This window comes from Melanostigma gelatinosum (genome assembly GCF_949748355.1).
Source record: "Melanostigma gelatinosum genome assembly, chromosome: 16".
Classification (NCBI taxonomy): Eukaryota; Metazoa; Chordata; class Actinopteri; order Perciformes; family Zoarcidae; genus Melanostigma; species Melanostigma gelatinosum.
Window position 1 is genome coordinate 19301291 of NC_136649.1, and position 26728 is coordinate 19328018.

General features: G+C 44.2%; 2 protein-coding genes across 6 annotated transcripts in view; both read right to left on the minus strand.

The window, feature by feature from the left end:
- Window positions 1–2051: 2051 nt before the first annotated feature.
- On the minus strand, window positions 2052–6382 carry cox16 (cytochrome c oxidase assembly factor COX16). The gene is made up of 4 exons (XM_079286364.1): window positions 6247–6382; window positions 4610–4687; window positions 2945–3013; window positions 2052–2528 (listed from the first exon to the last, which is right to left on the minus strand). Exons 1-4 carry the CDS (start codon window positions 6304–6306, stop codon window positions 2415–2417), a joined length of 321 nt encoding a protein of 106 aa, XP_079142490.1. The 5' UTR covers window positions 6307–6382; the 3' UTR covers window positions 2052–2414.
- Window positions 6383–7486: 1104 nt separating this feature from the next.
- The window catches only part of actn1 (actinin, alpha 1), a 43288-nt gene continuing 24046 nt past the window's right edge, over window positions 7487–26728 (minus strand). The window contains exons 6-22 of one of the 5 annotated variants that reach the window (XM_079286350.1): window positions 23517–23595; window positions 23215–23296; window positions 20826–20911; window positions 17377–17469; window positions 16589–16819; window positions 16198–16345; window positions 15807–15957; window positions 15204–15312; window positions 14687–14827; window positions 14048–14230; window positions 13090–13224; window positions 12528–12707; window positions 11830–11976; window positions 9412–9492; window positions 9047–9112; window positions 8581–8739; window positions 7487–8063 (exon numbers count right to left, since the gene is read on the minus strand). In XM_079286350.1, coding sequence (XP_079142476.1) covers window positions 7905–8063; window positions 8581–8739; window positions 9047–9112; window positions 9412–9492; window positions 11830–11976; window positions 12528–12707; window positions 13090–13224; window positions 14048–14230; window positions 14687–14827; window positions 15204–15312; window positions 15807–15957; window positions 16198–16345; window positions 16589–16819; window positions 17377–17469; window positions 20826–20911; window positions 23215–23296; window positions 23517–23595 — 2230 coding nt within the window. In that variant the 3' untranslated portion in view covers window positions 7487–7904. Of the gene's footprint in view, window positions 8064–8580; window positions 8740–9046; window positions 9113–9411; window positions 9493–11829; window positions 11977–12527; window positions 12708–13089; window positions 13225–14047; window positions 14231–14686; window positions 14828–15203; window positions 15313–15806; window positions 15958–16197; window positions 16346–16588; window positions 16820–17376; window positions 17470–20825; window positions 20912–22318; window positions 22405–23214; window positions 23297–23516; window positions 23596–26728 lie in introns of those variants that run through there. The other 4 variants (XM_079286349.1, XM_079286347.1, XM_079286346.1 and 1 more) reach the window with 4 other exon arrangements.

The following is a 26728-nucleotide window of genomic DNA, read 5'->3' on the forward strand; positions in this document are numbered from 1 at the left end:
ATCAGTGGTAATTCATCTTCATCTGGAGTGTGTGAGAGAGTTTGTTCGGGAGGAAGAACTTTTCATTCATCAACGGCCAAAAAGACTGAGAGCTGACTGGTTCTTCTGCCGAGTGTTTCCACATCAGAGCTGTGATGATCTGGCGGCATATGTAAAACCGACCGCAGGGCCGCAAAATAGAAGTGAAAATCGGACTGATTCAGGGGCCCCCGAGCTAGAAGGGGGCCCTGGAAAAAAATGCAAGGGATTATTGTCGTGAGTCAGCGTTTCAACCGGCTACATGGTTCTTGTTTCCAAGAGCTCATTAGCTCTCCCGTTCGTAGAACGCAGTAGTAAATATTGAATTTTATTTCATCTTTTCTTAGCCGTGTCCAATGAATATTTTATGGCGTTTTCTTGCATTTTCAAATTAAAGATTTAGCAGCACGTGAAGGGGTTGGACCTTCCTCAAATTAGAGCTCATCGTGCATCCCGACAGCTCTCTTACGATAGCGAAGCCCCCCGGACTGACCCATTTTGGCCTCCGACGACTACACCCGTGCTGCATCGCCATAAAAGAACCGCAGTGCGCTGCAACATATCTGCTTCAGCGCTCTAAAGTCTCCTCCACATGCTTGATTTGAAGCAGGCTCCATGGGGAAGCCGTGAGGCGGTATTGCTTTGCACAACTAGGGAGGTTACGCTAGTTGATAGTTTAATACACAGCTATCATATAAGCTAATTCTACACACCTAATCCTCTGCAGAATATGGAAAAACTAGCGTAATGGTCAGTTCACTCAAATCATCAAAAGAGAAATAAACATCCACCTTGTCAACCGTTTTCATTGGAACTACTTTATACCAAAGAAATAGTCCCTTTGAGAGCAGATGAGTGTTTGGGTATTATCTAGAAGTCCAACCACTGCAGCTGACAGAAGCCACATCCTCTCTCCTGGCTGTTTGTTGGACCAGCCTGCACAACACATAGTATGTCAAAAATACCAAGATGTTCTACTACGGCTGCAGCAGATATACGAGGAAGAGAGTCAAAGTTCAAGGTACCATGTTCTGAGGAGGTAGTTTGTTGAATGCATACTGCATGCTACAGTATGTACTTTGTGAGGGCAGCTGCAGCACTTACTCAAAGTAAAAAGTATGCCATTTGGAATGCAGCTTCAGGATTTCTACTTCCCCCAGTTACAAACAGCAGTGTCTTGGCTGCAGTTTTGATTTTCAGACAGTACCAATCTAATCACAAACAGCCCGGGGGCAGGCCTGTGGATCAGTGTGTGATTGACCTCTAAGAGTACAGATGCACCAACATGTGACGACTAACTTTAGAGTGGCCTCTTCATAAACAGCACACACACCACACGTTTCTATCAACACAGAACGACAAAAGGTTAGACGTGATCAGCCGATTCTGCGACAAATTACTTGATTAACTTTGTTTGGTGGATTAGAGGCTGCTTCATGGCAGCTCGGCCTGAAACTCTTTAACCACGACGACAAAGCAGGAACATTTCCATCACCACAAAAATAGAATAATCCTCACATACGAGCTGTTTGTGTCCCGTCAATTCCTGAGAAACAGCGGGTATTAAAGTGACTCAAAAAACATAAAACAAAATGTGATTACGGAAAATGTATCCCAGGACACTTTCATACAGACCGCTCCACCTGAAGAATATTCATCACGTCCTATTTCCCAATGTGAACGAGGCGAGGCAGCACATACATTATCTGTCAGTCACACACACATTACTTACACGTACAAGACTTGCAGCAAAAATCATGTTCTTTTGCTTTGTCGAACCAAAAAAAAAAAAAGCAAAGCAAAAAGGTAATACCATTTCCATTATAAACGTAATAAATCCACCGCGTTGCAAAATAATAACTGTCAGAGAAACAGATTACTGTCGAGGCCTATAAAGCCTGAGGAGAGGCTGGACTGTTGTGTTATTTATTCTTTTATACTCTCAACTGGTAAATCAATGCAACACTGGTGTAAACAAAGACTACGAGCTTTTCTCAGAAACTCAATAAAAAAGGTAAAAGTAACAATTTGGATCAATGGAACATAATTTATTGAGACATGGAGATCATACACAGACATATTTTCCGTGTACAACACAATAGAGATCAATGCATCCTTGAACCTATATGAAGGTTTTGGGCTCAATGTGCTGTCATTTTAACCACTTGTAGTTCTGAATGCGTTAGAACCAGAAGGGCCCGCAACTTGTTACGAACAATGAGCAAAGTTCAACGCAAACCAAGACCACGCGAGTCGAGGATCCGTGCCCATGAAGCTGCAGCGACGGGGCTTATTGGGTCTCAGCGGCGGCATCGCCACGAGACTCCGCCCCTTTATTTTCTGCTCCGCCCTGCTGCGGTGTGCGTTCAGTCCGCTCCACCTGCCGGGCCTGGTCCTCAGTCCTGTTTATTCTGCCTGGTGCGCTGCTGCTCCTGGTACTCCTTGGAGTCCTCCCAGGGACGAGGACCACGGATGTTCTTCCACTCCTCCATATTCACCTGCTTCATCTTCTGCAGAAAGGACAGAAATGCAACAGCAGGAGATGAGCTTTACACGTCAGGATGGCAACAATTCAATGTTGGACCAGACAAAGATTAAACTCTACAGGAGGTTTTGTTTCCCTCCCCCAACTCTGAAAACATGAACACAAGACATGCTCTGAAATGTCCAGATGTAGAGAACTCGGACCATCTGTGTGGTCACACAGGGAAAGGAGGTAAGCATTAAGCAGCCAGTACGCCTCCTCAGATTGAGGAACATCTTAATCTTTCTGACGTTGGATTAGTAGAACTGAGTCGGAGTAGAACTTTCTGAAACAGACACTCCAACATCCAGCAGAGACTGTGTGCAGTTCCCCTGTCTTTAAACGATCGGGTGTCTTCTTCACCTACTCTCCCTCAGGGCGTCCGGCCTTCTGTCTCCTTACCTCGTACTCCTCCTCCAGCATGACTGACTGCTTCTGGACGTCCACTTTGGCCTCCAGTGAAGGATCCAGCTGAGAGAGAGCGAGGAGAAGAACTGTTACGATACAGAGCTTTCTGATAGAAAGTCACGCATTCACTGTGTGAATTAAAGAATAATAAAACTGTTTGAGGGGTTTGTGTCGTTGCAGCTTTCGACTGAAGCATCTTCTCCCCCTCCTCTTCTTCATGTATCATTTCTTTAATGTATAAATTGAGTTGAATTGAAGAAATGATGTGTCAAAGGGTTTTGGGGGAGAGAGTCCGATGGTGCTATCTGGGTTTTGCAATTCAAATTGATTTTGCCCGAGAATAGGACTGAAATGAATCCCATTCTGAATCATTACTTTTAATGAGTTCTAATATTTCACAGCAATAATGCCGCAGTTACTCGGGTAACTGATGAGTTTCATAATTCCATGATTGATTTTTAATTAGACCTACATTACTACAGCAAATAAATAATATATAGAATACTTTGCAGCCTTCAGACGGGGGAATTTATAGCTTAGTCATTAGTGCGATACCGGCTATGGAGGCGTTATTAGCTTTTCTTCAACTGCCACAAGACTGAACCTCAAAAACAAACTGGGAGCATCCAAACCTGGACAGGGAGGACAAAAGGCCTTGAAGTTCATCTCTTCCTCCAGGCTAAATTACATCGTTGAAGAGAATATACTAATTGGATCATACAGTGACTTAACCCTTAGACAGCGCTTTTAATGATTTAAACGGGTGAATATATTTGAGAACAAAATAATGGAATCGTCTGACAACAGCTCCAAGTAAGACGCGCAAGAGTGGTTTTAATCATGTGCATTCTGACAACTGTTTAGATATTGCATGCATTCAATTGCATGTGCACACACACACACGCTGGGCCGAGTTGAATCTTTGCTCCACGGGGTCTGAGAGGAGAGAGGCTCGGTCCGCCGCAGGCCGCCCGTCACAAGAGAGCGTGCCGTGTGGGGGCAGCCGCACAGGCACGCTGCCAGCGGCACGCTGCCTCCCTCCACCGCCGTCAGCCACAGTCTAGTGCTGCCTCACATGGACAGTAATAAGAAAAGATGCTCCCACCCACATGACGTGCATCGGCGTTTGTCAGAGTGAAATAGCACAAAACAGCCACTTCCCCTCGCAGCCAGCTCATCAGATTGCGATGCCTTCTCATCAAGGGCTGGTCTTCTGTCATTCTAATGCATTGTGTCTGTCATTTCATGAATTATTTGAGCTTGTTCTCACTAAATGCATTAGAAAAGCCCGTCAGTGCTGTGTGCCTGCAGTGTGTTAAATGATGGATAGACAATGCATCTAATTCTGATGATGGATAACCCAAAATAAACCACATAGCTCTTTGAAATCCCAGCAGTCCCAAACATCTCTATGAGTGCTATTTTTACATTTTCCTCTCGGATAAAATCGTGATCCTCACGTGCAACTATGTGTGTAACCACTGGGAGGAGTCATTGCACACCGGCTGGACAGAGTCCGTGTCCTTTGACCACTGAAGTAGTGAGTGTCCACTGGTTTCTTGTGATGGTGGAAATGGGAGAAACTTAATCTACCGTCACATTAGTCAACAGAAACTCTCCATCAAATATGTGTAACGTAAGAGTTAATTTACTACAAACCCTTTTTCTGATCCTCTGGGCATCATATCGGATTTGTGTAAACTCCCGCAGGCCGAAGGAACCTCCAACTACGAGCAACTGAAAAAAGATTGAGCACATATGGTGAGTTCATTTAATCCAAAATACTTCGGTGACTGATGTTTGGGCATTGCAGAGCACTTGATTCAAAGACGTTTGTAAGGAGACACAGTAACACTAGTGCCCAGTTAAACATGAGAACTTTTTACTAAATTGTCATTCAAGCATTATTTATCCAAGAAAAAGATTATTTAGCTCAAATATATGCAGCACAATTTAACAGCAGCACAATTTACCGTACAGAAAAAAAAATTACCCATCAAAAAAAACAAAATCTACAAAAATGACGGTTGTTTTATTGGCTAGTTTGAGCAACCGATTCCTTTTGCACCACTTGTTATAAAGGAGTGTTCGACGTCTTTGATAAAGCCTTCATGCTGTTTAAAGAACACTTTCAGATTTGTGAAACCTTTATTTTACCGAAGATAACAAGTGCAATCTCAATTCTGAGACTTTGATTTAATCAGTTTTTAGCTTCTGTTCGTTAATCTAGTCAAGGTCTGACAAACACCTGGTCTGACGCGGTAAAGGTTTGGAGGGTTTTCACGAGTGGAATAAAGGTTTTAGAAATCAGAAACTGTGTTTTAATGAGTTAGGGGGGGGGGGGGGGGGGCGACCGTGGCTTACTGCGTAGAGAGGGTTGTCCGCCAACCGAAAGGTCACCGGCTCGATCCTCGGCTGCACCGTGTCCTGTGTCGAAGTGTCCCTGAGCAAGACACCGTACCCCTAACTGCTCCCCGGGCGCCTGTCATTGGCAGCCCACTGCTCCCTATATATACATGGATGGGTCAAATGCAGAGAAGAATTTCCCCACCGTGGGACTAATAAAGGAATGTTTCTTCTTTTTATTTGAGTCTACTTGATTATAAAGTTCAGGTTTGACCAGTGCACATGTTTAGGTTCGTAGGATAGACCTCATCTATTGTTGTCAGGGAGGAGAAAACGCTGTGAAATTGTATTCCTTTCACAAATCTAAAAGTGTTTTTTTTACCTAGGGTGTCTACAACCCTTTCCTAACAATAAGTTGTGCCAAAACACAGAGAATCGGTCGCTCAAAATTGTCAACTTCAGCGTCGTGGAGGATTGTTATGAATATTTGACAGCAACCGTTGGAGTTGAACGTGTGTATGGACAACTTCCTATTGCTTTGAAGCTATTAAACATGCACAGGTTGCCACAACAAATAAATCCTGGTGCTTATCAGTTTGGGTAACCTCTACTTTAACGTTACCCTTTAGCACATACTCTTAAACTTCCATTAAAACAAGACAATCAATATTTGCAATACTAAAAGCTGGTTATGATGAGGTGAGGAACAGCACTAACAGTTAACTTAGCTAGTGACACATTGTGCTTTGAAACAAGGATTTAAAAAGTACAAAATAAATTAACTGTACGGATCATTTTTACTTCAATAACAGGAAAAGGACAAAATAAGCCGCCTTGACGTTTGACAGCGCGTTATATATTACGAAACTGTTACATTGCTAGCAAGTGTCAGCTAACAAGCTTATAAAACGCTAGTAGAGATGCTGAAACGTAGAATATAAGATACTTACAAGCATAGGGACTCCATATTTGACTGTTTTGTTTTTCTGCAACGCCTTTAGGCTAAACATGACTCTTCTTTCCAGCTAGAAGTCCATTTTACAGATGAGCAGGTCAACGCCAGGACGCGCTTCCTGAATCGGTCCGACGCACTAAATTGTCCGTAGAGTTGTGAAGACGCGATCGAAGGTTCCCGTGCGTGTGTCGGTCTCAGTGATGGGAAATGCATTTTGTTTTTTTAAAGAAAGAAATACCAGAAAATATTAATAAATATCAAAACTCCTCTCATTGTTGGATTTCTCCTTGTGATGCTTTCTTTTCACACGGTTCGTTGTGTCTTCTCCTCGTTACTTGCCGTGTCTCTTGAACAATTGCATCTTCAACTTTATACATTAACGTTTTTCTGCGAGCACATACACTGTAAACCTCTGCCGACTATTTCACATGACATACAACATTTTTAATATGTCCCTACCATCTCTGCAGCCGCAGGTTTCAGTCCACACTCCTGCTGACCGAGTCAGGTGTTTCCACTTAATTTGTCCGAGTAGAGCCTTGCAGCACTTGTGTGTGCGTGAACTACCTTTAAGGGCGGAACCAAGGCTGGATAACCAACTGAGCAAAGTAGGAAACTGCCTCTGGTGAGGAGACCCCCATACCACAGGCTCTTAATGTGACAATTAGTTTTTTGTACTTAATTAATTTCAGATTTGTTTGAGGGGCCCAAAGTTAGTCTTGTTTTTCTATGAGACATTTTCTACAGTCCAAAGTTTAAAAAAAGAAAAGAAAAAAGAAAAAGGTAAAAAGTGTAAAGTAATGTTGCGTATCTGGACTGCAGAAAATGAAAAAGACAGTGGTATGTTACCACATACCAAATCCTGACTCACATAATCATAAACTCCTGAACAGAATTAAGTCCCGGACTGAAGAAAATGTCCCCACAGATTTAACTCGGAAGGAATAAAACACACCACCACCGCGATACTCCGGGTTCTAGTTTCCTCAAGTCCACATCACGCAGGTTATAACTAACTTCATGTGGGAGTATTTTGGCCACCATAATCATTTTAATGTGTGGGTTCTGTTCTTGCTTGCTTGCTTCTCCAGGGACATAGGGATATACACATACTGCCTACAGTTTTATGATATAGGCATTTACTTTTCAGAGTCAGCTAAATGCACAAACTGTCAAAGCACATCCATTAAAACCACAAGTGATCCCTGTAGTATACAGAGAATAAGAAAAGAAAGTAGAGCAATTTTTTCTTTATTACAATTTTTGTATCTTATTTTCAATCGGGTGAAGAAAAATACCTTTTTTTTTGTTCAGTATAATAAAATATGTTAACTTTATTCATTTTATGAAGTAAAACAATGACAAGAAAATAAAAACAGAAAACATTTTTTTTCTCTCTCCCTCTTTGTAAACCTGGAGAGCTGCTGCATTGCGTGGGAAGCAAATACAACGGAGACAGAGTGTGAGGGAGCAGTGAGGAGGCTGGAGAGGTGGGGGGAGGAGGAAGAGGAGGAGGAGACAGAGGACAATGACAAAAAGATAAGGCCAGAGACATACAAAAAATGAGCGTAGTAGGACAGGAGTTTGGTGAAGGGGCAGGCGGTGATCAGAGCAGGTAGGCTGGTGGTCCCGAGTCAGGACGACTGACAGTGTTCAGAGGTCGCTCTCTCCGTACAGAGCGGTAGAGAACGACATGTAGTCGAGGGCTCCGGGCACAGCGTCGGGGCCGGTGTAGGGGGCCATGCGGGCCATGCAGTACTCCGCCTGGTCTGGAGGCAGCTCCCGGAGCAGCTCGTCGGCTAAAATGTAGTTCTGTCAAAGGATGAGAAAAATTAAATTGTCACGTTAGAATAGCAGCTTTATGCAATCAATACATTCTATATGCAGATGGAGCAGATGGTGAGAACGTAGGGAAATAAAATGAGTTTAATATAAAAAGCAAGTGTCTGGATTTAGAATTCCTTTTGATACGTGAATATTTATACGTGGACATGGAATTCAAAAGACTCTGTTATGTGTCTGCAGCTTTCAGCCACTTTCAACATATTTCAAACATCTAGCAAGCCAAAGAGACTTCGATATTTCAAGGTAACAAGGAAACGAGTGCAATGAGATGTCCACGCGGCTCCATTTCTGATGGATGTGTAACATCAAGAATGTATAATTGGGTTCTTATTTCTTTCTAGTGGTCGGAAATACATTTTTGTAGGATATCAATGACTTAATGAATAATTTGGTAGCTGAAGAGTTCACTGGCTTTAAGATCTCATTTTTTTCTGGTGGTCATGGAGCTGAATCTAGGAATTTCCACTACAACACACGGCTGTACCTTGTCCCCCGCCAGGACTTTGAAGGAGGCCATGACTTGGTCGGCAGTGTCCGTGTCGGCCGTCTCGCGGGACATGAAGTCGATGAAGGCCTGGAAGGTGACCATGCCCATCCGGTTGGGATCCACTATGCTCATGATGCGGGAGAACTCGTTCTCACCCTGGTGGCAACAGAGAGGAACTGTGACGCTCAGTCACAACAACACACAGCAAAGGGCATATATCCTACATACAGAGTAAAACATACATATCACACAAGTGAGTTTTAAATTCATTTAAATTATCCATAATTTATTCTGTAACATATTCCATTTATTATGGAGCTCTATGGGAAAAAAAAACATCCATCAAAATCTAAAATAAAATCTAAAAACAATCAAGGTTCCGTCTATCCATTACCGTTTCCAACTGCTCTCTTTAATCACACACAAACAAACTTTCATACTCGAGGAGCGCTCATGGCTTTACCAGGTTGTAACCAACGGAGATAAGGCAGGTTTTGAAGTCTTCGGCGTCCATGATTCCTGATCTCTTCTACAAGGTCAGCGATGGACAAAGAGGAAGAGGAAGATGTAGAGTGGCAGGGATAGCGGAGGGAAATGAGCGGAAGAGAATAGGATGAACAAAGAGTAGAATTAAGGAGGAAAGCCGCGATAATCCACAACGTGGACGTCGCAATGTGTGGGAAATCAAAATGGAAATTTCGACAGGAGGGATGAAGAGTAAAGGTGGGAAGAGAGGGAGAATAGGAAGTACAGGGGGGGACAGTACAAAAAAAAAAGAAAGAAACCAGTTAAATCTCTGACAGCGGGGTCGTGGCTACGATGAAGTACCTGTGCATCGTTGGCGATATCGAAGCCCAGGCTGATCAGGCAGGCCTTGAACTCCTCCGCACCCAGAGTGCCCGAGTGGTCCTGGGGTGTGGGAGGCCAGTGCCAGGCGAGGAGAGGTGTCGGGGGGGGGGGGCCACAGGCCATGCAGCAACACATACAGCGGTGTCAGTGACGGGGGAGGTAGGTGAGGTGGTGTTTGGGGAGGGAGTGCACCATGCACGTGAGGGTAAAAGGAGGTGAGGGGGATGAAGGGTGAGGGGGGTGAAGGGAGAGGGCCATGCATGAAGATAGAAGACAGAGAACACAGTGCATATTCATTAGGATGTGGCAGGTTAACACACGGTGGCAGCAGTGCTGCCATGCTGGGCGAGGGCATTCAGAGGAGTTAATGTGCAGTGTGGCAGGCAGACTACGGGGCCCCGTGGTGAGGTGATTCATACCGCCGATGGTACGCGCACTGAACATCACATCTCTTTACCTTTTTGTGTACAGCATCAATGCAAAATGCTTCATTTAACATGTACAATTCATTTCACCACATACTCTTATCACGGAAATATAAAGACACAGACAGTTATTATTTTCCTCATCATTTGATCGACCGATTGTTTTCTCAGTTTATTTCTTAATTGTACGGCCTATAAGATGTCAGCAAATAGTAAAAGTTAAGGCGTTATTTTGTGCGTTTTATTCTCACTGTGGATACATCTGTTGATTATCTTCCTGATTATTCGACTCATTGTTTAATCTATAAAATGTGAGAAAACAGTCCCAGCTCCCTGGAAGCTGAGACGTGTTCAAATAACTTGCTTTGCGCAAAACCCAGAGGTATTCAAGCTGCACTAAGGTGACAAACAGCCAATCCTAGAATTTGAGAAGCTAAAATAAACAAATGTTTGATTCATTTGCTTGACAAACTCAAAATTGATTTGTTTTCTAATTGATGGACCAACTGATGAATTGAACCATTGTTTCAGCACAGCCACTGACTATAAACCAATATAGCACAGACTAAATGTTTTCCCCATCAAGCTAAAGTAAAAAATCACTCCTTTTTCTAATCAATGCATCGGATTAGTCTGGTGCTGCAGCTCGACACACCTTCCCCCTCACGCCAACCAACCATCACATGTCACGCTGAAAGCCTTGGAGAGGGAAGCATTAAGCCTCATGAAATATGAAACAAAGGCACAAGTTCAGGTCCACGGTCGGCTTCCTGTGGGCTCCGATCCGCAACCTCAGGTATTGATTAACAATAGGCCAGCTCTGGAAAAATGCATGAGGTAATGGTGGAGTCAGCAGGGGAGCTGGGGTGAGGAGGAGGAGGAGGAGGAGGAGCTAAATAAAAACTCCACCATAATTGGTGCTGTTTCTGACACGGTGAGCCCCAGTGTAAACACTATGTTCTGGAGGCGGGGGGGGTAAAGAAAGCAGGTTGTATCGAGACAGCCTTCAATGGACAGATTCTCCATTCCTATTTTACCTGCTCTGTTTTCATTTCATTTAATGCCAACCTTCTTGTATTACACAATAAAAAGATTTTCTCTGGTGCACGAGGCTGATTCTGGCTGCCACTTTCCTTGATCTGCCTGAAAGCCCCCCCGAGCTTTTAAAGATGAATGTTGTGTCACCGAACTGAAAGTCCCTTTTCAACCAAGCAGTAAGGTCGATACACAGCCTGATGCATCACACACTCAAACTGTACACTCCATGTTTTCCGGTTGAAGGGTCGTTAAAGGATTGGTCTGGCAGCACGACACGACAAACTGATGTATTCTCACCTGAACGTCTTTTGCTTTGTTGATGCAGTCTAAATACATAAGAGACAAACCCATTTAAGTCCAATATTTTGGGAAATAAACTTACGTGCTGAGAGTTAGATGAGAAGATTGACGCCACTCTCATACCTGTGCGCTAAAATATGAAGCCAGAGCCAGCAGACGGTCAGTTCAGCTTAACACTTGGCACTCAAAGGGCTCACTGATAAATCAGCAGACTCCAGGAAGTCACTGCTCACGACCAGGAAATAGTTTTGGCACAAAACCCCCGTAACATGGAAAATGTATGTTTTTACACGTTGGTTTTTGTACGACTAAAGAAACAAAATACAACGTGTTAATTACTGAGTTTTGGAGGTGCTGATAAGTCGGCTTTGATACCTTTGGACAGACGGAGCCAGGCTGGCTGTTTAAAGTTAAGCTAAGCCAACAACCTGCTGGCTTTAACTTTATATGTACCAGACAGATGTGATCGATCTGCTTATCCAACTCCCAGCAAGAACGCAAATAAACGTATTTCCCAAATGTCCAACTATTCTTATGATAACACGAAACCTTTTTTGTGTAAATGAGCAGCATAGGACCTGCAGCACCTCTCACCCGCCTGCTGCTTTGTGTCTGCACCGTGACGAGTACTGACCCTGTCGAAGTGGTTGAAGGAAGCCCGGTACTCGTTCAGCTGCTCCTGGGTGATGCCCTTGGCGTCTCGCGTCAAGACCTGGTTCTCGATTTCGTTGATGGTGCGGGCGATGGTGGTGAGTAGCTGCTCCCAGCCCACGCGGATGTGCTGCAGAGGAGTGAGAGGCAACAGGAAGTTCAAGGAAGAGACGGATAGTGAAAGAGTCTCAGAGGCATTGGTTCTGGGTCAAACACAGGCTGGAAATAAAATGTTTTTCAGTTTAGACTTTCTTAAAGAATATAATTCTTATTTTGTTTCAATTAACTAATAACATTTTGGTTTTAGTCAACAATAACAATCCTGGTACTAATGCAGCTACAAGGATGGACCTGGAAACATTGTGCTCAGAAGCTCAGATCATTCGTAAAAATTAGAAATGATCATTTGATATTAAGTGCATTTTCATCTTGTTTCGGGAGAAAATTAACAATTATTCAGATGTAACACCTGACATGAAACTCCGAGCAAAAAATGGGCAGCTACAGTGGAGGCTAAATGGTTAAAACTTCTACTAATGTCCCTTGAATGGGCTCACATTCACACAAACAGTTCAATGTAAATGTATTCATATTTAAGAAGTACCTTATGGGAGGTCAAACAGACCAACAACAATCTCAAATGTCCGGCGATATATTTAAAGCTTGGCTCCAGCTCTTTACCTCCATGGTGTAGTTGGTGTGCTTGTTGTCAAAGATGAGGGCTTCCTGAATGAGCTGGTGGTCTCCCTCCAGCTGGTCGATCTTTGGCTTGTAGTCGACGATGCTCTTCTCGTACTGGCGTAGGTGTGTCAGCTGGTCCTCCAGGGTGCCGTGCATCACCATTGAGATGCGGCCGATTTCCTGCAAGAGACGAATACAGATTATTTAGTAAGAATGAGTCATTGCAAAGTGGAGGACACGATAAGATTGACCTCTTTACCTGTCAGAGACATATTCTTATCATATCTAATGACGGTGTTTGACTTGTATGCTGCATGTTACATGGAGTGCAAATCCTGTGATGCCACTTTGACTATTAACAGCCTTGTTTTCGCATGTGTTTAAAAGAATTGCATTCACGTAAATATTATATTTTGATCGGTGAGCACATTACTTTAAACTTAGATAAGTCAGCACAAAAATGCACTGATACTTCCAAACTAACTAAGTCACACACAGGCTGCACTGACTCACTGTGACCTCTTAACCTGGTCATTTGACCGTCGGCTCCGCTCACACTGACCTCCATCTTGGCCTGGATCCACGGCCCGATGGCATTGGCCTGGTTGGCAAACTGTCGGCGCAGACGCTCGTTGTTCTGCTGCCGTGCGTGTTCCTCAATCAGAGCCTGGTCGCGCTGAGGCACCAGCTGCCGGACCTACAGCAAGGCAGAGTCATGAAAAAACCCAAACGTGTTATCAATGTGACTTTTAATGAAGAGGGCGGACTGAAACTAGGACGATGCATTCACTGAAATTCTCTCCACAGTAAAACAGGATGTTGCTAAAGTTTTAAAAATGAAAACAAAACTCTTGTGCCGTTATTGTAGCCAGGTTTGGGCTGGCAGAAACAGGTGTGATTGGAGCAGCGAGCCTCGTTTAATGTAACTGTAAGACCGGACATAGACCAGAGTGGCTTCAACTCACGACAGAGACAGCTGCCTTTAATAATACAATAGGTCGGTGAAAAATTATTAAAGGGGACATTTTTATGTTCCCACCTGTATTTCGGGTTTCTACTAGAACATGTTTATATGCTTTGATATTCAAAAACGCTCTTTTTCTCAGACTGTGTCTGAATATACCTGTATTCACTCTCTGTTTTACCGCCTGTCTCTTTAAGGCACCCTCCTTAAAAAAAAAGCCCCGTCTGCTCCGATTGGCTTGCAAAAAACATACCGTGCACCTTTGCAAAAGTAGATCTCAAGCTTTGAGTGGAAATACGCAGATGTTTGTTTTTTTCATGATGTGTCCCCTTTAAAGGCTGTAAGATCTTACGGTAAAGCATATTAGTGAAATACGCTTATTGTTGCCGAGAGTTCGATGAGAAAATCAATATCAGTCATGTTTTTGGCAAACAAACCAAAGAACTGTCTGCAACATGCAGACTCGAAACTGCTGCATTAGATCTTCTTCGGATAAATTAAGATTAAAAACCATCGTGAAGTGAGTCTTTCCTTGCTCATGACTGATTGTAATTACCTTGTCCCATTTGGCGTTCACCTCCTGTGGGTCGATGGTGGTGTAGGGGTTGGTGCCAGCCATATTCACATGATAGGTTTGCACAATTTTGGCAATCTCATTGTGGATGCCCAGGATGGCCTGGCGCTCTTTGTCGGCCTCTGGCAGCGTGGCTTTGAACTGCTCGTGGGCTGTGCTTAGCCCCTGAGGCACAACGCACACAAACACAGGAAATGAAAATTTAAACCACAAAATCAACAATAAAGGCTTTTTTTCTCTCTCTAAAAGAGCAATTTACTTCCTCCGTCTTCCGAACTTTAACGTACGAGTGCTTTTTGAAAACATTAACTGGAACATGAGGGAGGGAGAGTCTAGTTTCTGCTCTTATTGCAACATCCGGTGCCAGAGATCACAAGGACACCGGAACGGGTTATATGGTACAGTATGGATATTGTGCCCAGATAATAATTACAGCGATTTTCTGGACGTTTTGGAATAGAGACTAAGCTCATGTATCATTTAAATCTTCAGTTTGGTGCTGTTCAAACATTTACTGGAGCTTTTCTTTATGGTCATTTGTTAGCTTAGCTTAGCATAAACTGGAAACGGGGAGAAACGGCTGGCCGGCTTGGGGTCCCTGCGAGTCCTTTCTGTTATCACCTGGATTTCCTCGATGGTGTGGACGATAAAGGTATCCTGCAGGTCCTCCATGGCGCCCTCCATCCAGTTGTTGAATGGAGCCGCTCTTTTGGCAAACTCAAGGTACAGTTGGTCAATGGTTTCAAGCAGCTTCTCAGTTCTCTGTCGAGCGTAAAAACACAAGGTTACCACACAAACTCACAGGCTTTAAAAGAGGACCTTCAAAAGTGTTTGTGGGTGAAATTCATTTTTATTCATGATCTTCCAGAGAGCTGGGGCACAAACGGATGGATTTAGCGTCACACTGCATTTTCACAAATAAAAGAAAATCGCAAATCTCCAAACTTAAAAAGGATTTTCAAGGCAAAAGCAAATCCTGAAATTCAAATCTCCTCGCAGCCTCTCCCTGTGAGGGAGAACACGTTCATCTCAGAATGTGTTGTTATTTCTGCTCTAACCAGCACCAAGAAGGAACTTAAAAACAGGGATAACAAAGTGATTTTAGATGTTAGAAACTCAGCAGCTAATTTATTCCCACCTGCAAAGCCTCGCTGCGTTTCTGGGTCATAGCTCCCAGTGCGTCCCACTGGTCACAGATCCGCTGGCAGCGAGCGTTTACACTGGGGGAGTCGTAGTAGTCCAGCTCACTGGAGCACAAACAGACGAGGGAACAAAAGATTCATAATCATTACCTGCATCACCTCGGCTTCCATTCACATCATTCACTTCATTTACTTCAGCGTTGCTTGTTTTCTGCCGGTGTCTTTCTTCGATGCACTTGAATGCCTTTATGATGCCGCTGTGTCTTTGTTTGCCTTTTGTTTTTATGGTGTTAAACATTTCCATAAGCCCCTAAAGGATTTATTTGAGTCACTCATCAGGTGTGTGTTTCACTTTTGCAGTGTTTCATCATTTACATCTGCAAATCAAGTGAACCGGAGATCAAGAGTGACTTTTGATGTTTACGAGGAAAATTCTAAAGATAATAATTGACTGAAAACCATTTAAGATCGACACAACCAATCAACCACGGAAGAACAGACCTCAACCTAACTCACTCTATTTCATCTTGTATTTATCAACAGAAGGCAGCGGCGCAATCTTTTCACCATAAAGCCGGCTCCTGTTTATCACAGCTTACTTTAACTCCTGAGCGATGGCAGCGATCTGCTCCACTCGGTCCTGATGGGCAGCCAGGTCGCTCTCGAAGGCCTCGTGTTTCTTCAGCAGCGCCTTAATGTCCGACAGAGAGGCCGTCTCGTAGTCGTGCTTTTGCAGCATTTCCTCTTTACCTGCAGGGGGAGACATCAAAAAGTAAAGCTAAAAAGATGCATCTCAATCCAATCATCAATGACATTTACCCGTTTATAATGCTGGTTTCGTGACACTAAAACAAAAAGGACAATTACATAAAGGCTTTTATTTCCATTTGACTTTGTTGTGGCGTTTAGCAGCCAGGTTGAGGCACATGAGGCTAAAACACAGGAGCCGGATCTTTATATCCAGACAGTGAGTATTTCTCCTCTCAGTACCTTCAGTCCAAGCTTCATGGATGGCTGCTTTCTGCCGGAATTTCTCCGCCAGGTGGTCGAGTCTTTCCAGCCTGCGAATCTCATTGAGGAGCCACTCTTCATAGCCCTTCTCGGCTCCCTCTAGATTTCCCCACCCATTGTTAATGTCCTGCAACCAGGCAAAGGAGAAACAATCATGAGCGGAACCCAAAAATCAACCTTCCTGTTGGTGTTTTTATCTGTTCTCTCACTTTTTGTTGTGCAAGTTCATGCTGTGCATTTTAATACGTCATACGATCGCTGTTCAACCTGCTTCAACAGATTTTTTGGCCACTTGGGAGCAGCAGGAAACAGCTGCTTGTATACACATCAACATATTGATTAAGGTAGCTTTAAATTGGATGGAACCTACCGAGACCATCTTCCCCTCAGAGGGCATGAAGGCGGGCCTGTTGCTGAGCCTCAGCTTGGTCTGCAGGGTGTTGAAGTTGATCTCCAGCTGGCACTTCTCCTGCACTTTGGGCGGCTTGTGGAGGCGGCGGTAATCTCTGAAGTCCTCCAGCTTCTGCTGCATGGCCTGCATGGTGTTCTCGGGCATGCGGTTCTCCAGCCAGGGGATGGTGCGACGGATCCACTCCAACAGCTGGGGTGTTGATGGTGGTGTGTGTGTGTGTGTGTGTTGAAGGGTGAGAATAAGAGAGCGGGGATGGAGGAAAAACATGTACCAGTCAAGGGAAAGAAGAGGTAGATGCAAAGGAGAACCGTGCAGATAAAAGGAAAAGGGGAAATATATGATGTGTGTATGATGTGTAGTGATGTGTGTATGATGTGTAGTGATGTGTGTATGATGTGTAGTGGATGTAATCAATGTGTGAAACGAGGGGAAAAAGAAGACAGATTGAGAGAATTGGTTTGCTGTTCATTTCTCGCAACCAAATGTAACATTTTATGTCTGAATCAAAAAAGGATCATACTTGTGTTTTTGCAAGTTGTATCTCATTTAAAATATGTTATTTTTAATGCTGCTGACCATTTTCCATCTTAAACTTTTTAGAATCACAAAACTACCGTCAGAATAATAAAGCCTGACCAATATGAGGTTTTGAGGCGTTTTTAAAAATCCGATAAAGATATATCAGCTAATTTATTTTGGATAAACACATCACACAAACAGTCTCATGTTTGCAGACATCAGCTCACATCACTGGCCAGCTTCTCATAGTCCTCCATCAGCTGCTCATTCTCTTGGTTGACCGCCAGCACCTTGCAGATCCTGTTGGCCGCCGTCTCTGCCTGGAAGACGAGGGAAACGGTGTGAGACGCAGAGCTGAGTGAAGGCACTTTCTGTTCTGGGCTTTCCACTTTATACTTCTACTTCAGATTTAAATATTGTCGTTTTTAGTTTTATATGACGGCTGTATTTACTTTTTAGATCTTTTATGTTTAAAACACATAATCTAATGATTAGAACAGCTTGTGAGGGAGATTACGTCCCTTGTGCTTAAACGTGCTGAATCCTGTGCTATGAAACCTTTGACTGAATCTTGGCCCGGTTGCCCACCTGGATGTCACCAGAAGATCCTGACCTTTGAGTTACAATGAGCCCACGAGAACAAAAGGCATGAAGGATACGAACTTAAAGAAGCAGCCTCGATCATCAGAGGGAGAGGACCAAGCCACAGCATAAAGAGAGAGAACGGCTTCTCATCGGTGTACATATTAGAACCCGAACATGTTCTGAGCATTAATAACACTGGAAGAGACTTTTGTCGCGTTCCTTGTCGTCAGAGTGGGATTACAAAATTGCCACGACAGCCTCCCAAACTTTATGGCTTGTGACGGCAAAAATATAAATATATTACCGTCTAGTTCGGGCTGATTGTCAGGTTTCAGAAGTCTATCTTCTTAGATACTTCGATTTAATTTACATTGTATCGCTCAAAGAAGTAAAACGCTAAAGCTGACATTTCCAAAGAACTACAGAAGTGTAAAACTTCTTTCCTACTGATTCAATCATCTCACAACTCGTGTGATTTTACTTGAGACCCTGTGAGGGGATTCGACCGCCAGCTTGACCGAACCAGCTGTATATGAAGCAGCAGCTCCTTTGACCTGCTACAGCAAAATGCTATTCATCCATTTATCCATCAGAATAAAGGATCTAAAAATGTCATATCAAATAAAACATATATCAGTAACAGGACTTTTATTTCTGGTACTTCATGTACATTTTGCTGCTCGTACTTCTGTACTTTCACTAAACATTCAACGCAGGACATTGTTTTTACATTTACATTCAGTTCCGTAATTATAACTGCATCCATCCATCTGCACTGCCTGCACAAGCGCAAGAGATTTCCCACAGGAGTCATTTTGTAAATGACGCAATGGTTCAGCAACGACGCTGCAAGCAAGTAAAAACTCTGTTATCTCTGTAAACCTGTCTGGGACTGTGTGAACGTCACCTAAATGTCTTAAGGTGAATCATCCGATGACAAGGACTGATCGTGTCACGTTGTACCTGTTGTCAGGTGAAGGGGCGCCGCAGTCTTTTCATAGAGTGCAGTGTGTTGCTTCAGCCTCTCAGCCTACGTACAGAGAGCCGGTGGGCATACAGCAGGAGAGCGAGGCTCCTCCGAGAATAAAAATGCTTCCCCGTGGGGATAAGGACGGACTCATCCATGACACAACACCTCCTTAACATTGGCCTGTCGGTCCTCATCACTGGCCTGGCAATGCATGAGCGAGGCAGAGTTTCCATGACAACATGTAGCCCGTTAACCCGTTGGGTTCAAGACGAGTAGATGTGGTCAGGAAGGTTCATTGAGAACAGCAGCAGAGGAAAGAAAAATAGAGAAATTTAAGCAAAACATGCACAAAGTCTGGAGGATTTGAGCTCGGGAAAAGTTGCATATTCAGCTCGATGTAAAACTTTCCTGCAGTATTTCAAAGCGCTGAAGTTAAAATCCAATTAAATCCACGAGCAACTTGTCATGAATCAACCCAGACTGCACCATTATCGATTTCCCTCTAAAAGAAGAAAGCTTGACAAGGAGTTTAATTGACTAAAAAGGGGGTATAACCTCACGGTGGTGTCCTTTTAGAGCGTACGGGCTTGAATCCCCCCCCCCCCCCACCCACCCCATCTCATAACTCAGAGACTGGCTTTCCCCACAGAGGACTGCTTCCAGTCTGCTTTTGTCGAAGGATCACGGGGGAAACTTGGCTCGGCGGGAGAAATGCTGCGGGGGCCTCCAACAGGAGCGGCGGGCGAGCTGCCTTAAAAGGAGAGCCGGGATGTGCAGGTCGTGCTTCTGTGAGCAAATGTTTGCACGCTGGTTCTGTTCACAGACAGCCACGACCTCCTTCAAGAAATAACTTTGTCCTGACATCAGAGGTGGAGGACAGAGGACAGTGGACGGATTGATCAAGGGGGAAAAAAAACCATGACAGTTGATCGGTGAAGACGAAGTGGACCGACGGCAGCGCTCGTCTGATTCTCTCATGCATCATCAATATGTTTCGTTTTTTAAAATCTATTTTCAAATTACTTTCAGTTCTGTCAACTGCACAGTAAAATGTACTTCTTTCGCAAATTTTGACTCTACAATCCAAACCAAGACGGACGACAGAAGTGACACATCTCCTGACTTGATCTGTGTGTCACAGATAAAGTTAAAAAGTAATTTCTCTTACGTTTTATTTATGCACTAAAACCTGCAATAACAGATTTGTTTGCCACCTGGGGGCAGCTTAGACAAACTGTAAAGACAACATGGGCAAAACAAATCCTATCAGAGAGCAGCTTTAAGGTTACTTTTAATGTAATGCAACTAAAACACTTCATTTTTTTTTTTAGAAGGCAAAGTTAGGATTTTCATGTCCAAGTCTGGCCAACAAGGAAACGTAAGAGTGAAGGTGTTTGTGGGTAAATTCTGCCCTGGAGGGGAAAATGTGAGGTGTTAGACGGAAGAGGAGTCGCTGTTTCTATGCGAGATCCATGCCAGCGCTGTGAAACTCTGTGCCAGCCTGCAGTGGTTTCCGGACTCCTGCTCCTCGGGAGGTTCAACAGCTCCATTAAGAAGTGGATCCTAATAAAGATTTTAAGTACAGAAGGCGTAGCGGATATCCTGTGTGTGTGTGATACGTCTCTATTATTCTCCGCAGAGATCTCTAGCGGATTTGGCTCGTCTTTGGCAGGATGTATTCCACCGGGAACGTAAGAACTTCATGCTGGCAGCGCGGAAAGGTTAGAGGATCAATACGCTGCTGAGAGAGGGCAGATAAGGAGGCGCTGAATAACTGAGGGTTTGGTTTCCCGCCCACTGTAACAAAAATGTATGAAATCATAGCAACTCAAGGCACACAATATAATGTGTTACCTATGTGAACATACGGAGGAACATCATCATTCATATGGAGTCGTGTTTGTGTGCACCTGATAAATGTTGGTCCAACATTTTTGACTTTCTTAAAAAGGTATTGCAATTGCTCATATTGTCGGTTTTTTTGGTGTCATTCGGTGTTTTAGAGTCACGCGTAAGCTGCCAACAAACGAACGTCGGCAAAAATGACTTAATTCTCTGCCAGGCACTTTGGCAGGTATCCAGTTATTGTTTGGAGAAGTCCTTTTCCATTTCATTTCTCACCTTCTGCTTGCCTGAGAACGCGTGGTAGTAACACGACACATAAGTCATGACGGCTTTCTCATCTGGCCTCAAGGTGCTAATGATATCTGCCCAGGGAACAGAGGGAGGAAGGGGAGAGAGGACAGAGAAGAGAGAAAAATGCACAAGAGTAAAAGAGTGCTGAGACAAAAAAGGGCCAGCAGGGGGCGCAATCACTAGAGGAGGCAACAGCCGGAGCTTAAGTCATCTCAAGTCCACCTAGAAGGTTGTCTTCAAGTTGGTTTGTTTGTAGGGAAATCTCACTTCTACCTGAAAATGACTGAATTTGATGTGGGAAGCGAGCGGACGAAGTGAAAATAAAGTGTCTGGAAAGCTCTGGCTCAGCTCAACATGCAGTTTAAATGAATCAACACATTGAAGCAGAATGCCTCGAGCTGATCATCCAGAAATACAGCCAGAGATCTGGTATCAAATATCTGCCGATAACTGTAAAATATGGAGGATAAAGGCAGTCAAACAGAGAGCAAAGTTAAAGTTTGAGACGTTAACTTTGCATGGAGGGAGGAACCTTCTCAACTTTATCTTTCTGGGTCAAGTTTTATTTAAAGAAGCAGCCTGGTCACCTCTCAGAGTCCAGCTGTGGTCTCACTGCTCTCAGTGAGGCAGACTCCGCCACCCCACGCTCTCCACTTATAAACACAGACATTTTCTTTTTTTTCGATCCAGAGTTGCTTAAACACAGCTGTGTTGAAGCGCCCTCTCTGCTGCCGGGCCTCTCAAATGAACCCGACTCTGATGTAACTTGAGCATTTTGATGCTCTGCTCCTCCCCGACTGTCTGAGAGGAGGCGCAGCACAATCCCACAGACCCCGTTGTGCCTCAAGGTAGCGATCAAACTCACGGACAATCATTCATTACCCAACAGGGAAAAGTCCCATACGACAACTCCATCTCCCGGAGAAACGAGGAAACAGACAGCGCGTATCCATTCAAATCAAAAGACAGCTTGCTGCTCGCTTTTGAAGTGCCAGTTTAAATTTCATTCATTCCTCCACCCTCCATTTAAGCAGTCACTCTCACGCCTGAACATAAGCATCCTTCTAAACGGTTATGTCTCCCCCCACCATGCAACACTTCAGGCTAATTTGTTTCTCTCCGTCAGCAACTGTGGCTTTTATCACCGGCAATCATCATTTATCAGACCAACTTCGCCGCGCCTCCCGCCCCCGCTCGGCTTCTATTAAGCGGAACCAAATCCCTAATTAGGGGCGAATTTGCCGACCTGCGGCGCCGCAACCAACGAGGTAGACTGGAGATGCTCATTGCCTCTGAGAACAGAGTTGTCTTCCCATCATGCATTTTGGTGGCGTGAACCATGCGGAAAGTGAAGGCGAGTGACCCCTGCAGGGGGGGAGGGGCGCTGTGCACTGCAGAGAGAGAGGGGCACTGTTAGGAGAAACACGCGGACGTAGAAAGGAGGGAGGAAGAGGAAGGAGACGCTGCATCCAGGATACCTTCTGGGCGCCTGAGAAGGCGTGGTAGAAGCTAGAGACGTAGGTCATGATGGCCTTCTCGTCCGGACGGGCAGTGCCCACGATGTCTGCGGGGAAGAGAGGAGGTCAGGGAGGGGACGGAGGGTGGAGGTGAGGTTGTTAAACAGAGCACAGAATGATGAAGAAACAGGAAGCAGAGCTGGGGTTCAGCTCTCCACATGGACAACATCCAGAGTGGAAAGAAAAACATGTGGTGTCACTGTCCAGATGTGCTGAACAGGGAGGATTTGATTTAAACGGCAGTCTTAAAAACAGCAACACACACAGATTTTAGACGTCTACAGGTGCAGAAATAAGTAAACAGAAACCACATCTGAGGATTCACGACGGATGTCTGACGTATTTGTAGAGCGTAGAGCATATTTCACTTTCAATAGAAAAGAGGATCCGTGACTCCTCCTGTGTGCACAGCTGCGCGTCTGAGCGTTAAGGCCAAAATAAATTCTCTCAGAGACATTGGTCCCTGGAGATCAATAAGCCGGCTGCAAAAAAACAGGAGATGGAAAAGGACGAGTCCATCTCGCTGTTCAGAACTTCACCCTGGTTTTGGTCCTTTTTGGTTCTCCCATCGTCTCTTTTCTAAAAGCGCTTTGACTCTCAACGCTGCCAGCACAGAGGCAACTGGCTGCGATTCAGCAGTATCCTTGTAAAGGAATGTGAAGAAAACAGTTGGAGTTTTTCCACACCTCTGCAGACGGTTAATCGCCGGTTAATCAGGAAGTTATAAAAACAGGGGTGGTGCAGACGCCGTCTATGTCACTTTCAGACTTCCGAGAGAGAATATTTTGGTCTTCGAACACAGGAAAAAGTCGGTCCTCCTCATCATCATTTCACTATTTCCCTCCCCGCCTGCTCACCTTCTGCGTCCAACATCTTGGGGATGTCCAGGTACTTCTCTGCCACGTCGAAGGCCGTGTTCAGGTTGGTCATGGGGTCGTCCTAACAACAGCAGACCATCAAGACCGTGACAATTTATTTTTTTTGAGAACGTACAACGAATGCTTCATGTGCTTTGATCATGAGAATTTCATTTTTCTCGTCTCCTTTCACTCTGTGCTTATGTCTATTTTGCACAGAAACATTTGAAATATGTTGAACTTTAATGTGTGAGGTTCATGTTCTTCTCTCGTCACATTAATGTCAGACAACGCTCGCTCACCTTGCGCAGTTTTCCATAGTCAATGAGCTCCGGACGGTGTCGATGAATGAGTGCACAGAAACCCAAACCATCTTTCCAGCTGAAACAGAGAGAAGCAGTTGAGAGATGAGGGTGAAAGTGAGGTGAAACATAACAAGCTGAAGAAAAAAAAAACCTGGAATTTGACTTTAATCTTTGATGGAGACCATTCCCCTCCATCGGACTCCCTAATTCGCTTCATGTAACACACCCTCATCCTCCCAGCAGCCTCTGTCGTCGAAGCCTCTGTGAAGAAAACAGAAAGTGGGGACCCATCGGGTGACTTTCAAGGACATAATTGTTAATAGTAGTCATTATATTTAGCATCAGAGGGACAGATTCTGGAACAAGTTCAGAGAACAATAAATCCCTGCTCGGTTACTCTGATACACTGAACAGACATGGCACTTTTGGTTCTGCTTTACTTTTACAGAATAATTTTCTCGGCAAGCGGTCTCACTTTGACTTAAAGATGAAGTTCTACAGAATGCTGCAGCATTTTCACCAAGCCTTTCAAGTTTATTCATTTATTTATGTTTTTACCATGTACGTGTTCGACATGAAGGCTTTCATTCGCTATCATGAGCTCTATTTTGCCAAAAGTGCTTTTTTTTGTGGCCACAACACTGATAACCAAAGCTTATGAAGTTGATATGACAAAACAAACAGCGTTGGCGTTCCATTAGCGTTATATTTCACTCTCGTCTGAGCTCTGTTTCAGCCTCTACCAATTCCTGAGGGAACTAGCTGCCGAAACCTGCCCGTTTGGTGCTAGCAGGTAGTGTTCAGTGAAGCATTTGTGCTCAGGCTGTCCTCGACGAACACTCAGACGATTTTGTCATTGAATCGATTCGTTGATTTAATCGACAAACTTGAGTTTCTCCACAAGGAATCATACAAAAGCCCCATTGTGAGCGGTGAGACTGAACCCAAACACTGAAGTTTTGCACCATCGAAACCAAAAGAGCTAAACTAGTTTGAGTTAAGAGGAACTGCAGAGTCGGGACAACTTTCACATCACACACAGTGATTTAATCTGTTGTTAATATAAAAACTGTTGTTCGAGCAGCTTTAAGATTTCCATCTGCGGACATGCAGCTTAAAAAGATGCACTGACGCAATAAATAAAGTACTTAAAAGTGCAAAGCGGCTAAATTGCTAGAGTTGAATCACATCTTCATCCTGTAATCAATGATCATGTGTTCACTTGGCTGGAAGACGCATCTTTAGTTTGGCCCTCTGAGGTGCATTGAACGTTGCCACGCTGTATGAATGCAGTATGATGGGATGGTGCAGTGCAATCCCACTAGAAGACTTCTGGATGATTTACTGCTGCTCTCTGCTCGCAGGGTAACAAATTAGCGAGATGGGTAATTTTATGTATTACCTGCGATACTAAGTGCCCGTAACGTACCAGAGCGGCTTTTACAAGGCGACTCGTCGCGTACCTGAAGCAGCAGTACTCTCTCGTCTGCCTCTCATCTCATGTTCAGCTATCGTCTCTCACAGAGAAACCACATCAAAGGGCCCTGCTCCGGGATCATCGGGCCTCTCCCTTTACCTTCTCCTGGAATAACCTCCCTCCACCTTTCTATTCGCCTTTCATCCACATCTGAGGATCACAGTGGTCTGCGTTCACTAATTCAACACGCGCGAAGGCATCCTGTGACGTGGACCTAAACGAACCCACTCGTGTCAGGGACAGACGGATGGAACCAGGATGCTAGGAGAGGACGCTAACTCTTTCTGCAGTTTGATATAATTTCAAACACATTGGTTGATTCCTGGCACATCCTCTCCCTCTCCGTCGGTTTGGTTTATGAGAGCATGTCTGCCGGTCTGTTCTCTGTTAAATCTGTCTGCTTTTAGTTCCCATCTGTTCAGCATCAGATATGTTTATGTGATCCTGGTGTGCTTAAAATGTATTTCTTAGAACAATGTTATTGAATTTACAAAGCAGTGTGCTGAAGAGATAGTTGCAGGATTCATACTCCAAACCTACATACTACTGCAGTGTTGAGAGAGCGCTCCTAGTGCCCCAGTGCAGAATAGTGGTCTTGAAGCACTTTCTTATTCAAGCTCTGTAGGCTCTCTTTTTAAGTCTGTTTTCTTTGGCTGGATGAAAACAAACCATTTAAACTCAGGTGACACCAAGTAACTGCAGCAAGATGCTAGAAAATGCAGGTTCTGGAATCAAACCAAAACCAGATGGTAAAAATGTTTCAGTGAATTTACACAGATTTCACAAAACTCCACATACAGAAGGGAGAAGCGCTGAGTTGATCAAATTGTTAGAATACTCATCCGAGTCCACTATATAAGAAGTGAACGTGGTCACTGTGACGTCACCTATCGGTTTGTGGACTCCGCCTTTAAAACCTTGGGTTTGGTATTTTCGTCGTCGCCATCTTGTTTTTTGACACGAGAGGGTGGAGCCAAGTACAGATCGTTAAATAACACTTCTTTAGGCGCCCGAAAGGTTACAACTAACTTGCATGAACTGAAAACACGCTGTGAAAAAGTTAAAGTTCTGAGACAAAAACACAACTCCCAGACCTGATAACGCTGTAGTAGCGACCTGTCAATCACAAGGTAGCCCCGCCCTAAAACATACTCTGCTTTATGCTCTATTGTACTCTAAATAGGAACATCATTTACTAAATGAACATCATGCTGTATTGAAGAAGACTTCAAACGAGAGATTGAGACCATAAACCCGTGTTTACAATGTTTACTGAGGGAATAAATCAAGTGAGAAGTAGAGTCATTTCCCCCCGACGGCCATTAGAGAGAATGCAAGTTTAAGGCATTGGCTTCATTTTCAGACCCGGAGGTTGCCGCCTGGTTATAACTGTGTTATTTACTCACTACTGCTTTACAAGCAGATTTTATGACCGACTTTCTATTTTTTTTTTACACCCTATGTCAATGTATTTTAATGCCATTGTTTATGACCTCTGACCTTTTGCAAACTTCACATGTGAAGTGACCTGAACCGAGAACAACAATGACCTGAGGACAAACCACAGTCGAGCTCTCATTCAACTCTTTCCTCGCGTCTTCTTCATGAACACCGGCGAGAGAACACTGCTGCAAAGATTGCGTGGGCAACGTCCCAACTCTTACTAACTGCTTAGCTTAAGTTACAGTATAACTGGATTTCAGCAAAATCTCTAAACTTGAGGGACGACAAG

Excerpts from the sequence above, each read along its gene's own strand:
- cox16 (XM_079286364.1), bottom strand. The coding sequence starts at position 6,306 with ATGTTTAGCCTAAAGGCGTTGCAGAAAAACAAAACAGTCAAATATGGA. Across the intron at positions 4,688-6,246 it reads AATATGGAGTCCCTATGCTT|TTGCTCGTAGTTGGAGGTTC; the intron begins GTAAGTATCTTA and ends ATCTTTTTTCAG. Across the intron at positions 2,529-2,944 it reads TGCTGGAGGAGGAGTACGAG|AAGATGAAGCAGGTGAATAT; the intron begins GTAAGGAGACAG and ends TCCTTTCTGCAG.